Source organism: Onychomys torridus, chromosome 4 (assembly GCF_903995425.1).
Source record: "Onychomys torridus chromosome 4, mOncTor1.1, whole genome shotgun sequence".
Taxonomy (NCBI): Eukaryota; Metazoa; Chordata; class Mammalia; order Rodentia; family Cricetidae; genus Onychomys; species Onychomys torridus.
Genome location: NC_050446.1, coordinates 97,095,031 through 97,112,477, shown reverse-complemented (window position 1 = coordinate 97,112,477; position 17,447 = coordinate 97,095,031). Strand labels below are relative to the sequence as shown.

At 43.1% G+C, this 17,447-nt stretch overlaps 1 protein-coding gene across 3 annotated transcripts in view; it reads right to left on the bottom strand.

Annotated features, from left to right (window-relative positions):
* Sqor (sulfide quinone oxidoreductase) overlaps positions 1-17,447 on the bottom strand; it is a 39,812-nt gene that overhangs the window by 16,422 nt on the left and 5,943 nt on the right. For 2 of the 3 annotated variants that reach the window (XM_036184726.1, XM_036184728.1), the window contains exons 2-3: positions 4,057-4,307; positions 1,739-1,909 (exon numbers count right to left, since the gene is read on the bottom strand). In XM_036184726.1, the coding sequence (XP_036040619.1) occupies positions 1,739-1,909; positions 4,057-4,290 (405 nt within the window). In that variant the 5' untranslated portion in view covers positions 4,291-4,307. Of the gene's footprint in view, positions 1-1,738; positions 1,910-4,056; positions 4,308-14,261; positions 14,391-17,447 lie in introns of all 3 variants that reach the window. The other variant, XM_036184727.1, reaches the window with a different exon arrangement.

Sequence of the window (17,447 nt, the reverse complement as noted above, 5' to 3'; positions counted from 1 at the left end):
TAAGGAAGCCATGTCTCGGTTTCTTCATTTGTGAAAGGAGAACAGTGCTTACCTTGCTGAGCTGCTCTGAGCACTCAATGAGCGGGAACCTGTAAGCACTTAGAGCAGTGCTTCGTACAGGTGCATGCTCAAGAAGTGTTGTTACTGTTTTATAAAGAACATGAAAAAGGGAAAGGAAAGCTTAGTCATTGGCTGAAGGCGGGCTTGTCATCTTTGAACCTTGTTGGCACACTTCTATTTCTAAATTACTATGTGACATTTGTTTAGTAGGTGAGCCCGGAGTTTTGCAAGGGTTTAGCTTCTGATTTACTAGGATAATTTCTTAGTTTCAGGATCCCTCACCCTGTCCACACCCCCACCCTTGTACGAAATGAGGAGACTTGTCCATATTTGGCCTTCTGGCAAGGTCTATGCCGTTCTCTGCAATTGCTCAAAAGCCATGTCTACAGGCTTTGCAGCTCCTTGGGGTTTGGGCCAGCTGGCTTGGAAACTGGTTCTAAAAGCTTGAGGCTTGCTTTTTGTTTTCTTTCTAGCTAGGCTTTATTCTTTCCTATAGACCTCCCTCCCATAAGTTTGTCTGTGCCCAGTCCTTACAAATAATCGATATTACACTTTGATTAAACCACCAAGGTATGTGAGCAAAATATCATTCCATTACAGTGTTCCCTTTAGGACATCATCCAGACCCAAGGGCTCCTGCCCCTTCCCATGTCCTTCAATGGCCAAATTTCCTACAGAACCACGAATGTCAAGGTGTTGACTCTCTGAGGAGCACAGAATACAGATCAGGATGGATGTTATTATCCATCTACTTTGATAAAACTCCATTTTTAACTGAAAGTGTTTACCTGTGTATCCACTCCTCCAGCAAGCACTGTTGAGTTCCTTACTAGTTCTAGGACTCCAAGGAGAAGATGCAGCCTTTATCCTCTAGGGGTGTTTTGTGAAGTAGGGGAGGGCATGGCTTCTGTATAACATACCCACTGCCATAAAGCATCATGGGCCCTGTGCTAAGGGAACTCTGGGAGGGGCCTGTGGCAAGGAAGGTTGAGTTCCCTGGAGAACTGACTGGCCGCTGCTGTTCTGGGCTCAGAGGCAGATAGGAACATGAAACTACAACTGGATACTGGACCTGTGGCCTCATCACTGTCCTCTCAACTGTTCCTTCAAGTATGGAGAAAATAGTTGTTGAAAACCCTGTGGGTCTAGTGTAGAAAGTAACATCTAAACAGTGCTAGGCACTTCTGAACCTTATTTCTGGGACATCACTTCCTGCTCAGTGCTGAGACAAACCTTAGTCACAGGACTCCCCTAACTGTGCCCCTTCCAAAACTGGTGTGGATATTTCCCAATACTCACCTCCTATGGAAAACCAGGTGTCAGTTAGAAATACTAGCTTACTTCAAAGAAAAGGGGGAAATGGACCTGCAATTTTAACATGTAAAAATAGCATTTGTTCAACAAAAATTAGGTCACAAAACTCTATACTCATCAATGAGGACCACTGTATCACACAGTGGGTGTTCAACAAGTACTTGTTTTAGTTTATTAATTCAAAACCACTCAAGCCTTCCACCTATCTGCCATTCACTACACACTGCTATCTTTTGCAGCTTTAACACAGAGATGTAAATACAAACATGGGTATCTATGCCATCTTCTACAATAAGAGTGTGCAGCTTGAGAATGGGTATGCCACCCTCAGACGACAAGAAAGCTCAACAGATGTGATGGTTACCTCCTTGCCGTTGTCTGTGCGGATACAGTTCTTGTCTGGGTTCAGCTCTGCCACTCTGTCTTGAATCCACTCCACACCAGATGGAATCACACTCTCTGTGGGACGGCCGGACAAGGACAACTGCTTGGCACCAGCACCCACTAATGTCCATATTGGCTGATAGAAGTGTCTCTGAGAAACAAAGTGTTAAGGAGGTTTGTTTCCATTGGAGCCTTATCTGAAGAGGCTTAGCTGAAGTTATTTCAACTAGACTCAACTAGCCTTTCCTGGCCCTTAGAGCATTGCACAGAGAAGCCCATAGAGGGTTAATTCCCCACTGTTGCATCTTCTAATACACCAACCAAGAGTACTTCCAAGATCACCAACCAAGAGTACTTCCAAGACCAACAAAAAAAAAAGGATAAGTTTTCATAATGACTACTAGGTTAGCCACAATTTCTTATTGCTAAACGTTGGCTTGGTTTATTATGTATGTATTACATATATGAAATACAGAAAGACCATATAAATCTATTTATGTGCATAACTTATGTGTATAGATAGTAAGAAAAATTAGGTCCAGAAGCAATACATGGTTTCTTCAGAGAATGTGAAAATTATGGCAAGTCTAGAAAGCTCACTAGCATTTCTGGAGGTCATCAAAACCTCACTAACTTGAAACTACTTTCCCACAAAAAACTATAGATACTTCTGGTTCATCTGTCTTTTCCTTTCTCTGGGGTTCTACACCCAAATCCAATTGGTGCCATACTCTTCTTCACAAAGCAAAATGCAAATACATTCTCAGAGTCTTCCACAGCACTCTTGCTTCAGACAGCCTATTCCTAATCTACATTAATTGTGAGAATTCTGGGCTTGGGGCAAAGGGCAGGTTAATTTTATAGGCTGCAAGATTTCACTCATTTGGGTGGATCAAGAAACCAAAATCTCTCCATATAACCAAAATGCTCTGTCTTTTTGGCCAGTTTGGCTGGCCAGAGCAGTCTAGTACTCAGAGGGTGGTAAAGGGGATAGAAGAATAATTTCTCTGGGAAAGCACAGACATGGGAAAGGGCACACTGCCTGCTGATTTTCCTCTGGACAAAAGATTGGAGTGGGAGGATATCATGAGTTGAATTGTCTCCTAAAAGATGTTTGTTGATATTCAAAGCCCAGTTCAGCTGACCATGACTATATTTGAAAACAGATTTGGTCATGTTAAGATGAGGTCATACCTGAATAAGGGGCACCATAGATCCTTTAAATTGCATCCTTATAAGAAGGTTTTATGGACACCTAGTGACAATGTTGTACAGGATAATCCTCGGAGCCATACTGTCACCATCTTCAGGATGTCAGCAAGACCATCACAACTGGGTTTGTTGATTGTTGACATTATGTCATCAAATAAAGGGATGGGGGGGGGGTCATGGAACCCTCAACTGAGTATCCTGCCATCCTACCCAACCAGGTGTATATAACTCTGCCCTAATTGCATGTGGCCATGGGGATTCCAGGAAGGGGTTAGAGTATACAGGTATGTAAGGACTAGGGAAGGGCTCTATAATGCACAGCCATGTGTCAGTCATCATCCATGATGAATGCGGACTTTCCAGGGAGGCTGCTTCAGGATCACCTATTCTACTGCCCCAAACCCCTTCCCCATGCTCTGTAAGTAATCCTAGGAAACCCATTGGTTTCTACAGTCAAATTTGGTTTATTGTTGGGACTTTATGGGGATGGGGTACACTTTTCCTAACCCTGGCTTACCCCAAGGTTAAAATTTGCATAATACAGAGACACCCAGAGGATATCATGTGAAGACAAAGACCAAGAATGCAGATGCCATTGCAAACCTAGCTTGACAAGGATTGCTCCTAACTTCCAGAACCTAGGAGGGGAAACAGAGCAAGTCCTTTGCTCCCCCACATCCAACCTTCAGAGGGAGTATGACCCTGTCAATAGTTTGGGACTAGTAGCCTCAAAAAATGTGAGAGAACATGTGACAGTTTGCTGTTTTAACCACACGCATTGCAGTAATTTGCTGTGGCAGCCCTAATGAGCCAGAACTGAAGAGGAGGCACAAAAGGCTTCGAGGTTTTGCCTGCTCGAGCACCCTCCACATTCTCCCAATGTATTTTTATTATTATTTTAAAAAATTGTTTTCATACAATATATTCCGATCATATTCTTTCCCCTCCCCAAACTCCTCCTAGATCCTCACCACCTCCTTTTTTTATGCCCAGGAAAAGCATTAACCATAAGATATAAAAAGCCATGTACCCACACAGCCTAACACATACACATACCTGCTCTCACACATGCCGAGGGACACTTACCTCACTGGGTTCAACAATGGCCACGTTCTCTGCTCCCACTTTCCTCTTCATTCGAGTGGCCATGGTGATTCCCCCACTGCCCCCACCCAGCACCAGCACCTCATAGTGGTTCTTGGCTGTGCAGCAGGCGCCTGTATGCAGCTGGAGGGGTACAGCCTGCTGAGTGCCCAGCCTAAGGAAATAGGCAAAGAGCCGGGCACGTGGACTGGATACAGCAGCAACCAGGGGGGCCATCACCAGGCTAGATCAGGCTAAAAGGAAGGAGAGGAGACTATGAGCACCAAGGAAAGATCACTCCATGACCTGAGGAAGGGGAGTCTGGCATCGGATCAGCTCTATTTGGTACCGACTGCCTTTGCTGAAGACTATCTTCCTTCCGGGAAGCCAGCATCCTAAGAACTATGGGTTGAGCTAAGCATTCCCTTTCCTTCCTGCCTATTAGGCCATCTGGGACTGTCTGAAGGACATATTCCTGCCCTTTTATATTTTATTTGTGCACATATGTGTGCCCGTGTGGGTTTTCTCTTTCCACCATGTGGGTCCTGGAGATCAACTTGGGTCATCAGTCTCAGTAGCAAGCACCTTTAGCTGCTGAGTCATCCTACCAGTTTTTTATGGGTGGATATGAGCTGTTATGTGGGCGATGGAAACTGAACTCTATCCTCTACAAAAGCAGGAGGTACACTTAAAGTGCTGAGCCATCTCTCCAGCCCTGCTCCCCCTTTAGAATCTCACTAATCATCTGTCTCTACCCATCCTTATCTATCTAGGTACCATCTGCTTCTCTCAGATGTCTTCCATTCTCTCAGGCACATCCAAATATTTCTTTGGCTTTTAAGCCCACTAAAGTGGACATACAGGTCTCCGACTAGCAACAGGTAATGGTCCTTGCCACAAAGATCACCTGTGACCTTGCTGAAGAGCAAGAGTCAAATAAGAGTCTGACTTTCTGCCACTCAGAGTTCCTTCTGATCATGGCTGTCAGGGCTTCAGCCCCCAGACAAGAGGTCCCTTAAGAAGGTGAGCATCCACGCTGAGCAGTCAGTTCCTCGGAGAACAGTGAGGCTTTTTAAGAGCTGGCCTTATGCCCTCCATGCATAGCACTGGCCTTGCGTGGAGGACACCACTGACTCGTGTGACTTAAGGGTCCATACTTTGAGTATCATATCAGTTTCAGCCTTGTGGGTTCAGCCAGGGCCCAGGAAGCCTTTATTCAGATATGAACACTCCATGAGGAGTAAGATTCCCAGCCGCTAACATCACTAACTTTTGGATGGAGATGACTTCATTATACCACATCCACAGACTGAAAAGGGGAAGGTTGCATGGGGCAGGCTGGCGGGAGATGGGAGGTGTAGAGAACCCTGAGCCAAGAGGTGGGAAGAAAGGAAAACCCTGGAGGAGGGAAGGATGGGGTGGAAGCCGATGTCAGTTTTAATCAGTATTAACTCATTTGCAGAGCTTTGGTAAAGCCAAATATCCCTCAAACTTCCAAATCAGAGGCCCACAGAAAGTGGGGCGGGCCCATACATTATTGCCTCCAGTCTAAAAGCAATACACCTGCTCTAGAAAATAACCCCTGTGGCCCCTCCCCACTGCCTTCTGTTTCTTGGGATCGAGCCTAAGGAAGTATCTGCTAATACGGGAGAAGAAAAAAAGCATTACAAAGATGTCACTAGCACGCTTTTCACAACACAGCCAGCTGTCTTCCCAATTCGTAGACCAATACTGATAACACCCTTGGACAAACAGCAGCAGACTCCACTCAGGCCAGGGGCAGTCCTGGTCCTTGGCTATTTCCATGGATGTTAATTTCTGATCACTTCAGTTTTATATGGAGACAGAGAGTGTTCTGAACGTCAAATATTGAGCAAAGGTGGGGTAAAATATGATTACAACAATGACTCATGAGACCTTTAAAATCCTAATGTGTACAAAGAATATATATCAAATGCTCAAGATTGGGAACCAAATATTTACATTTAATAAGCTGTGATATAATATGTTTGCTATTCCAACAAAGTAAGAGGAAAATATTTTAAAAGGAAAAAAAATAGTCAAAATGTTACATTGAATAAGTAATTTCTCTGGGTTTTAAAATAATGGATGGTTATGATTTTTCTGGTTTTCAGTGTTTTATAAATATTCTACTAAATACATATTTGACAATAAAATATCTATTTCAGTGATAATAAGTGACATTGGTGACATCTTTTCCGTCATCACTGAACTTGTGAGTAGACCACCATTACCGCCCTAATTTATAGGTGACCAAAGTGAGGCAGATAGTGTTCCTGTGATTCTCTCCAGGTTGTACAGCCCAAGGGTGGCAGGCTGATTGAGCAACAGGAGTTCCAGTCACCGTATTATCCTATGTCTATGATCTTCAGGACAAGTCCATATCAGCGCTGCCATGGTTTGCCAGGAGTATCCAACTTTTTGACATTGTGATATGTGGTTTTCATCTGCAAATAGGTTGGACCACATTCACAGCTATCCTGAGATGCATGTGGCCTCTGGGATGCATGTTGCATATACCTGTTAGACCTTTAATGTCCCCAGTGCCCCAGGTCTTAAAGCTTGGTCTTCACCCTGTTAGCACTGTTGTCAAGGGGTGGTAGCTCAGGGGGTGAGACCTAGTTGGAGGATGTTAGCTAAAGAAGACATGGCCCTGAAGAGGACCTTGGGACTCTGATCTCTATGTCCTCCACACAGCCCCCTGTCTCTCTGCTTCCTAACCACCATGAGGTGAATAGTCCTCCACCACACAGGATGCTCTGCCTCAGCACATGCCTAATGCAGTGAGGCCAATTGACATTGGACAGAGACCCCTAGAGCATGAGCCAAAGGGAACGGTCCTCCATCACATTAACTTAGATTGTGTCACAGGGATGGAAAACTAACAAACAGGAACACAAAACAATGCCTGCATGATAATGTTAAATGGGGAAAGAAGATTATTTTCCATAAATTCCCAGAAAGGAGAAAACAGTTTTCCATTGTTCTCACGCTACAGCTTAGGTCCATGGAAAAGAGTTTTGTTTCATTTCCTTCACTTCTATTATTTTAAGACAACACAAAATAAGGAAGAGCTAAGTTTCTGGTTTGCAGCCACTCCAGTTTGAATTATTTGACCTCAATTCTTTTGAAACTTGCACAAATGTTTTCCTCACTCAGCCAAGAAAGCTTTTTCCATTTTAATTTCAGTGTTTACCAAGAGTCCATTTCTGGGCTCAGCATAGCTAAGTAAAATGCCTTCCAAGCTAGTTTTTTCAACTTCATTAATGAACACAGAGTGACCCAGCTGTTAAAGCCATATTCCATTTTAGAATACACAGTTCCAAAACCACAAATATATTAGAGAAATGTCTCATGCCCTAAATCACTTGAAATCTCCACATCCTTTTTATTCTAGTCATGTAACATCAGATCAGAGAACCCAGAACCATCACCCAGCACTGTGAATGAAGAAGATATGGCCTGGAACAATGTCAAAGATTAGAAAGAAGCCAGTGGAAATACTCATAAGCATGATATTTAATATCTCATTTTAGAACTATAGTATACTAGGGTGTGTATAAATATGTGTGTGCATGCATACATGTGTGACTTTTAGCTCAAAGCTTCTGCAACCTTAATATTTTATGATTTTGTGCTATTGGGATGGTTCAGGGTAGGACCCCTCGATTCAACATGGGACTGGTTACCAGAAATGACAAACATTATTACAATTACAGGGTTCAAACTTTGAGCCCCACCTCTGACCCGAAAGAAGGAAAGAGTAGCAGTGGGATCTGGGACAGTGGCATATCCAGGGAAAGTACAAACGTGCTGGGTTCCCAATACCTTCCATCCAGGCATCCTTGTGTTCTACCCTTTGTAATAAAGCAGTAGACGCCAGGGAAGTGGTTTCCTGAGTTCCGTGAGAAGTTCTAGATAATTATCAAACCTGCAGGGTGATCACAGGAAGTTCTGAACTTGTATCAACTGGGCAAACATGTGGGTCATCTGGGCCATCATTTGTTGTGGGAATCCAAAGTGAAGATGGTCTGTGGGGCTGAGCCTGGAACTCTTAGTGTTAATATAAATATTTAATTGAATTTTTAAAATACCCTATTGGTATCAAAAAAATGGAATGGTGTTGGTGAGCAAAAAGAGATATTTGGTGTTAGAAGCCGGGTAAGGAAACACTGAGCAGCCAACAGGCATATCTGACATTGACCTAAACCAGATCTAAAGCAACAACCAGAACGTCAGACAAGTCATGGAAGTGACAGCCACACAGTCTAAACTAGAAGACAGGAAAGAAGAAAAGAAGGCCAAACCTGACCCTGAGGTCAGCAGAGGGGAAATGGAAAGCCCTGGATAACAAAGTAAGAACAGAGCACAAATCTAACACAACTTCTCAGTCTCCCCAGGAAACAGCCCAAAGCCTGTGCACTTATCAGTCTAAGAAGTGTTTCAACCATCATTGTTACAGAACGAAGCAGCCACTTTACCTCTGCATCCTTACAAAGTGAAACACACACTTTAACAAATCAATAAATAAGACTAACTTAACTTTCATTTGCAAGTGGCACATTCAATATAGTTTACAAGTAAATGATACCATGCTTTTAAGCTAGATAAAAATTCCCCAGGTTGGTCCTAAATCGATTGAGTGCCTCCTTCAAAAGGTGGAAATAGATACATGGACACAGTAAAACTCCTGCTGGCTGAGGGGTCAACAGCTTCCTGGACATCTCTACTTACATCACTTTCTGGCAACCTTTTCATAGTGGGCCCTTCCTAAATAAGCATTAGACTGCCTGTGTCCAAAGGTCCTTAGTCTGATGTCATTTGGCACACCTCCCACTTGGCTGTGAGCAGCCAGGATGCCTAGCAGAGTTAAACAGAGCTGGCATCTCAACAACTATTATCTAGAGCATTCTTAATGTAAGATCCACCAACTCTTCAAGCTTGGAGTCAACCCTTGGCTCTTTCAGCTGTTGAGAAAAGAATATATGGCTCACTGTGTAGCCCAGAGTAACTCCTCAAGCCTTCTGGGCTGATTCATTTTGTCTTGAGCTTCAATAAGCACATGGCCAACCTTAGCTGAACAATCTTAGCTGCTCACCTTTGCAGAACACTTCCAAGTGGAACGTGAAAGTGGGAGCAAGCAGCTCTTGCTACCCAAAAAGATTTGCTGTAAACCTACTCTGAATGGCTTTGTGGCTGGGATCCCTGTGAGTTCAGGTTCTAGGACTCTTGAGTTCCAGATTCTGAGGCACATGATCCTCAGCTGGAAAAAACAACTAGGCCTGATGTAGTATCCAGGTGTGGAGGATTTGGAACATAATTACATCAGTCCTAAAGCTGTCGCTAGCTATTGACATCTCTCAACTAAATTATTTCCTCAAGACAGAATTAAATAGGAAAACGTAGAGAAACGCTTATAAAAAATAGTAACTGTTCTTCGAGTAGTGGTATATGTTTATACTGGCTGATATTATGCTACTTCATAACACTGTAAACAGTTTGCTAATGAGAAAATTGAGGATTGGAGATCAATAAGAGAATTTGCCAAAAGTCACTTCTGTGTGATTATAGAAATATGGCCCCCCAAATTCAAGTGTTAAAAACTTAATCCCCAGTCCAACAGAGATGAGAGGCAAGACCTCCAATAGGTGCTTAGATCATGAAAGGTCCTTCACATGGGAGATAAGGTTGTTATAGAAGTAAGTGTGCCTCCTTTGGGTCTCTCATCCCACACAATGCTTCTGCACTATACAGCAAGAAGGCCCTCTCCATATTTAGCACTCCGGACCTTGTACTTCCAGATTCCAGAACTTTAAGAAATGAGCTGTTCTTTATAGACTACCTCAACTCAGGTGTCCTGTTACAGAAACACAAAACAAAGGTAGTCATATCACTCATTAGTCAACAAGATTTCATTCAAACCAACTCTTCAATAATTCAGGGAAAAAGTACCCACTGGCAGAATTTCATTTTCACAGAAAGTAGCTGGATTGTATTCTAAATACTAATGTGATATTAAAGTTTAACATACTAAGTACATTAGAAAGAAGAAAATCTAAGCTTTAGTGTGGTGGTACTGTGTTCCCCAAAATATTGTGCACCCTAGTAATCTTATCTGAGGCCAGAGACAGAACAACCACAATATTAAACATAGAGTATAGGCAGTGGTAGCACACGCCTTTAATCCTAGCATTCCAGAGGCAGAAATCCATATGTTCAAGGATATAGCCAAGCATGGTGACTCCCATCTTTAATCCCAGAAATCGAGCCTTTAATCCCAGGGAGTGACGGCTTACAAATTATATCAATATTGTTATTGCACATTGGCCCAACATCTAAAGTATAGCAGGAATCTTAAATGTTCTTATTAATAAAAGCAAACCCAGGCCAGTTATTGGGATGAACGCTGGAAGATCAGAAAAGCAGAACAAGCCATAACCACCTCACCTCGCCAATTCCTCAGCTGATCCTGTTTTCTCAGACTGGAATCCTCTGAGTCTTCCTCCAAATGTGTCTCAGCTGAACTGTGCTGCTCAAAGCCTAAAAGCTTAACAAGCCAAATGCTTAACCAGCCAAATGCTTCTAGTTTCTGGTCTTCATGCCTTATATGCCTTTCTCTTTCTGCCGTCAGTTGAAATGGCCTGGATTTCCCTTGAAAATACTACAGTAGACAGGAATTGGTGGGAATGAAGACCAAAGAAAAAGGCCCATGAGTCAAGAATTTTAGGTCAATTGGGGGGTGCTAGAGCACTGACTTTTTGTAGGGATCAAGTAAAGTCCTGAGCAAATGTGCAGTGTTTGACATGGGCATGGCTGTGCCAAAGACCGATGCTTCAGCCCCATAAAAATGGCCAACCTTTCCCTGGGGGAGGCTCAGAGTGATGGCAAAGCCTTCTTCGGACCTGAGTGTGAATGTTGATAGAGTGTGCAGAAAATGCCACCCATAGCTTTAGTCCCCAGGATGTTTACAACCTGAAGACTGCACCCCTACAGAGAAAGCTCCTGCCTCCTAGTTCCACTGTCCATAATAATCCTGCCTCCCTGTTTATCTGTGTGTAATAACCCCACCTTCATGTTCAAGTGTATGTAATAAGCACACTAAGCTTCCAGAGGGTTATGACTCCTCCTACAGAATAAGCATAGCCCACCAAATCCCAATTTTCTGTGTCTGTATGTCCACCATTTCTTCATTTCCTCATGGCATCTAGTCAGGTCAAGTCCAAAACCATGCAAGGACATGGCAGGCTTTGGTCATTGAATGTGACGATCTGGGCATATTTCAAGTCATTTCAAGAGAATATTAATGTCAAGATTAGCAACACAACTTAGAATCGTTCATCATAGGCTCCACAGCTGAGTCAACACTGAAAGTTTTTAAAACATTGACCTAATGGAGAAACGGAGGCTCAGATAGGGCAGTAATCCTTCAAAAATCACATAGCGTAAGCAGTAGGGCCAGATATGGAATTGATTCCTTTCATGAAAAGCAACTTTTTTTGAAGAGCCTCTGCAGCAGCAATGCAGGTGTTCCCAGCAGCCAGCAATCAAATCCAGAAAGAGAAGAAACATCCCAGACTGGAACTTTCCCCAGATCCAGGACCCAGAATAGCACCCCCTGCAGGCCTAGGTAAGTCAGAAGAGTACTGCAACTCCAAATTCACACACACACACACACACACACACACACACACACACACACACACACACATAGTCTCATTGTGTAGCCCTAGCTGGCCTAGAACTCAGACTGATCTTGAACTCATAGAAATGCACCTGCTTCTGCCCCCAAAACACTGGACCTAATGCACCACCACACCTGGCAAGAGGCAGACTTAGACGGGGGCAGATCTATGCATTTATGGGCACTGAAACTGAAGTAATTTAGGAATCTAAAACTCAGAATATGTTTAGACGCCACATTCAATATCCCTCTGAATGACAAAATAAATCCTAAGAAATGCATGGATCCTTGGAAATCCAGAGCTCTTCCTTTGGAGATCACCTTTAAGTGATTTATCAGAAGTACATACATAGAGATCTTCCTGACTAGAAGCCATCTTCCCCTGTCTGGAACCCTGGCTTGCCCTGTGTAAGATGGAGGCCCTGAAACAGAAACTTCTCAGCAAATCTGCCTCTAGGGACCACAGCCTTCTCTAGGACTCCTTCCTTAACTGCTGCTCAGAGGCCCCCTGGAGACCCTCCCTTCCTCCCCCACCCCCTCGCCTTCACGCCGCCCTTGAGCTTTGCCACACCCTCCCCTCCCCTCCCCTCCTTCTATGAGCACGCAGCTATATAGCATGGTTTTTCTGAACAATCTGAAACTTAGTCACAATCCTTAGCATAAAACTAGCTTGTTACTACCCTAGACAAGACTCCTATGTGCCAGGCACAATGCTGGGTGCTCAAGTGAGCATAATGCCCATTTTCTAGCTGGGAAAATTGAGGCTGAAGTTCTATCCTCAAGGTCATACAGCCAATCCAGAACAAGACCAACACTCATAGGGAGGAGATTTAAAACAATGAGGGAGGAAACCAAAACATTTTGAGATCTATTAGTTCCTCTTCTAGGCCCAGCTAACTTCTGGAGACTTCTGAAGGTCTGGCCTGCCAGCATAACTTGTAAGACATTAATTCAGATCATGGAGTCTATGCCACCTTGTCTGACTGGCTTTTATATTCCATGGAGCAACGATATTCATACAAGCACATTGGCACCAGAAACCAGGCAACCAGAAGCAACCTTTGCACCCAGGGTGTGTGGACATAATCACAACTTCCAGTCCTGACCTGCTCAGCCTTTTTGCCTGCCTCATAACATAGGCTTTTGACTTTTGCTCATACTTTTCCTCACTCATTTCTGCCTTGTGGCAAACCCCAGGTGCTTCCCCACAGGGCCCTAAATGGCATGCTGTGCCCCTGGTCTCTTGAGAACTATGAGTAAAAATGTCTTCCTTCATGGCAGTCAGCCCATGATCTACGGTGCTTGCCATACTTGATAAAAACAAATTCTGGGTGCATTTTAATATACCTACATTAAAATGCGTGTGCCAACTGCTCAGTCGGATGGAAGATTTTACATGTTGAACAAAATTCTGTTAGGCTTCTTCTCCTTATATGTGTGTGGAACTGTCAGGTGGCATTTAAAAAGCAATTTAATTACATACCACTGAAAAATGTTGTAATTACATGGGTGATTGGGCCAAATTTTTGCAGCTCCATAACATAGCTACAGTTTGACTTTTTAATGCAATAATTAATCTGGAAGAATATGCCACCTGGTGTTGCTTTCCCTTGTCAACCTCTACCATCCACGCTATTGAACTTAACTAGGCAGTGTCTTCTCCACCAAGGAAAATCTTCACGTCTCTTTGATCCATTTAACCTTGACACACCAGTCAGGTGTGTTCATTAAAGATATTTAAGGACTGAGTTCTCTGCAAGGTGTAAGATTATGGGCAAATTCAGCTTCTTACCCATCCTCAGCTCATCTTAATCAGGCAATAGCTGAATTTTCAAAAGTGAAAAACAGGAAATACAATCAATATTTTAACTTACAGGATCCATTCCCTGCATAAAAGTAGATATGTCAAGTCACATTTTACTTGGCTAAATGTCTAAAATTATCTTGATGAAAAGTAGAATTACATGAAATATGCATAGTCATGCTTGCTCTGCTAGTCAAGAATGTTCCCAGAGTACTCATTGAGCAGCTAGGAAGGATCTGGGCTGATGGAAAAATGTTTTCCTCATTCTAGTCCTGGCCCCACTCCTAATTTATCAACTTCAGATGCTGAGGGAACAAACGAGCTTGGCAGCTACCGGTAATACAGGCCAGGAAGAAGGTAGACCCAACTTTGGGGAAAGGCTTTCTTTTGTTAATGTTAGACAGTTTAATTTAATTACTAAGTATTGAAAGTAAGCCATAATCATCTTGGAAGAACATTTAAGTAAGAATTTATGTCATTCTTAGCAAGATGGAAACTTTCTTAACCAAAGACACGAGTCCAAACAAATATCAGTGATTTTAGACCTTTTTGCTACTTATCCTCTATACCACCTCCCAACATTCACCTCTCACCCTGCATCCCAAGTCTTTCTTGTTCTCTGGCTTCTGGTTGGCTCTAGCTAAAGGGAGGTGCTAACAAGATCTTAAAGAAAATAAGTGGGAATTTATTGGAATGACTTACAGGATGCAATCTGACAATGGCTAGTTGTAATTGGGAAGTCCAAGCATCTAGAAGTTGCTCAGTCCCATGAAGCTGGTGTCTCGGCTGGTCTTCTGCATATGCTGGGATCCCGAAGAAGGGATGGATGTGCTGACAGAGTGAAAGAAAGCAGGCGAAGAATGAACCCTCCCTTTCTCCATTGTCCTTACATGGGCTTCCAGGAGAACACGTGGCCCAGACTCAAGGTGTGCCTTCCAGCCTCAAGGTCTGGATCAAAAGGCACGTTGTCTTCTTGCCTTAAGATCCAGATCACAAGTGTGCCCTCCATTTCTGGATTATAGTTTATTCCAGATATAGTCAAATTGACAACCACAAATAGCCATCACACTGTTCAAATCATGATAGAAATGCCATACATTGTCTTGAAAATCCATTTAGAAAATGGTGACAAGGCCTAATTTAATGTTAGTGCAGCCACAACAGGCTGCAGATTAATAATACTGGGACTAGGCCTCATCATTACAATAGCCAGGAAAAGCCACAAACTGTACCAAGCAGGGGACTAATCAGAATTGAGACAAACAAGTACTAAATGCTCTAGAACATTAAGGATAGATTGCCAATTTTGTTGCAGCAATGCCAGTACCGATCACTGTTTGACAAGACTTCTGTTGCCTCACTCCTGTCCAATCAACAGTTCAACCCCCATCTGAATCCAGAATTCCCCTACCTCCCCCTTCCTTTACTCCTTAAAAACCCTGCCTCAACTGAGCCCAAGGCTCTCCCTGATCCAGCCACTGTGTTAGAATGGACAGAGAGCCCAAGCTCAAGCTTGCAATAAAGGCTCTTTGCTTTTGCATATGAACTCAGACTCCTGGTGGTCTCTGGGGTGCTCATGATGCAGGCATAACAATGGCAGAGGAAAACATAGTTCATCTTAGAAAACATCTAAATCACCACCAAGAGACAACTCTAATTCAGCCAGGTGAGCATACCTTACTTAACTCTCTAAATCCTTTAAAAATGGAGAGATTTTCCCAGCAGTAAGGGAGCTATGATCATAGAAGACTAGTCATAAAGACGAAAAGTAACTGGCTTTGAAGATGAAGGTGAGGATAATAACTTAAGCCAGAAAATACAAATAAACAGAATCTCCTGTAGAATTTCCAGAAAGTACAAGGCCCTACTAGAACCTTGATTTTAGCCTAGTGAAGTCTGTACTGGAACTTTGGAGTAGACTATTATAAGATAATAAATTCTGTTGTTGGAGTGAGGGCCACAGCTGATTGGTACAGCAATTGCCTAGCATGCACAGACCTGGAGTTCAACTGCCAGGGCCACAAAATGGGTGTTGGGGTGGGGGTAGAAGGAAGGGGTATGTGTATCCCTAAAAAGTCTGTAGTTGGTTATAGCAGCTTCAGGAGACTAATACATATATCATCTCGTCTCCACAACAAATCAATAAGAGGTGGGTACTGTTATTCCTATTTACAGATATTGATGCTATGCTTCAAAAGAAGTTAAATGACACCCCAGTAAAGTCTAAGAGTACAATCCTAGATTTTTTTGGAAGCTAATCTCATTACTTTTTCCACTAGTATAGAGGAGATGTGCTCAAAAGTAAAGATATAGCAATTCCTGACAACTATTCCTAAGGATATAGCTGAAAAGCTTGATGTTACTCTCTTGGTAGAAAGCACAGATTTTCTGACTGTCTACCTAACCATCCAGAGCACCCCAGAGAAAGGCAAGAAGAGCCCAGATACTGTCAGTAGTGACAAACAGGAACATCAAGCTGGAATTGGAAGCCACAAAGAAGGTTGTCTGTCTCTGGAGAGAAGAGATGCATCAAAATGTCAACAAAAAAAGAAGTGCCCACAAGCAAGTCCCCAGAAGGATGGCATAGGTGATAAGGCTCCAGTAGAAGGAAGGCAAAACAGGGCAAGCAGTGTTCAGGGGGACACAGTCTTGGGGGGGAAAGAGGGGAGCTAATACATACTGTGTTCCACTTCACATAAGCTCTGCTAGCTTGATGTGATATACTGATGGTTTTAGTCCCGGGAAATAACATACTTGTCACAATGAAGGAGCTCAGAAATATTTGCTAAAAGGAATAAAATCATTCATGAGTATTTTTACTAAGTATATTTCCATATAAGACAGGGGGTAAATTAATCAGAGGGAACAATAAACCCAGCTACAGTTCTGTAAATATTACAAGTCTACTGCATTTGATGAGTGTGTGTGATAAGGGCCTGAAATTCAAATAACTAGTCAGTTAAAACAGAATGAGTAGGTAGGTGAGAAGTGAAAAGGTCCTCTGGGAATAAACAAGGAAACACAGGAGAAAGGAATTATATACGCAGAACAGGGAGGTTATGTCAAGGGCCTGCTGGAGCTAGCTTTGCACAGTTGAGGTTGACTCACTTGGAATGGGGATCACCGAGCTGTAGATGACAAAGAGGGCAGCACTGGGGAAATGTGCATTGGGAAGAGAAACTGGACAGGCTAGCTATGTTTCTGACATTTAGGATTGAAAGCTGTGACAGCTTGTCTTGGTTGTCAACATCTGGAATGAACTACAATCTAGAAGTGGAGGGCACACCTGTGAGAGATTATTTTTGCTGGGTTTGAAGTGGGTGAACCCACTTCCAGTCTGGACCTTTGAGGTCCGAAGACTCACACCTTTGATCCTGATCTTGAGGCGGGAAGACACACCTTCTGCTGGAGGCCTATCTAAGGACATGGAAGAAGGAAGCTTTTGCTCTTTGCCTGCTTGCTCTTGCCCTTCCTGGCAAGTCCATTCCTTCACTGGCAATCAAGACTACTTCTTCGGGATTCCAGCATCTACTGAAGACCAGCTGAGACATCCAGCCTCATGAACTGAACAACTTCTGGATTCTTGAACTTTCCATTCATAGCCAATCATTGTTGGATTAGTTGGACCACAGCCTGTCAGTGCTTCTAATAAATCTCCTTTCTATAAATATTGAAAGAGAGATTCATTGTATAAGTTCTGCTACTCCAGAGAACCCTGACTAATACAAAAGCTTAATCCAGAACCACTGTCAACAATCCAGCATTCATAAAGCAGCAACCAAATCCCAGGCCTGTAGATGAGGCTGTTTTGTTCAGCTTATAATGTTTTCCTAAATTCTGAATTACTTGCCAATGTAGAAAACTTTAGAGATATCACCTAAAAATGAC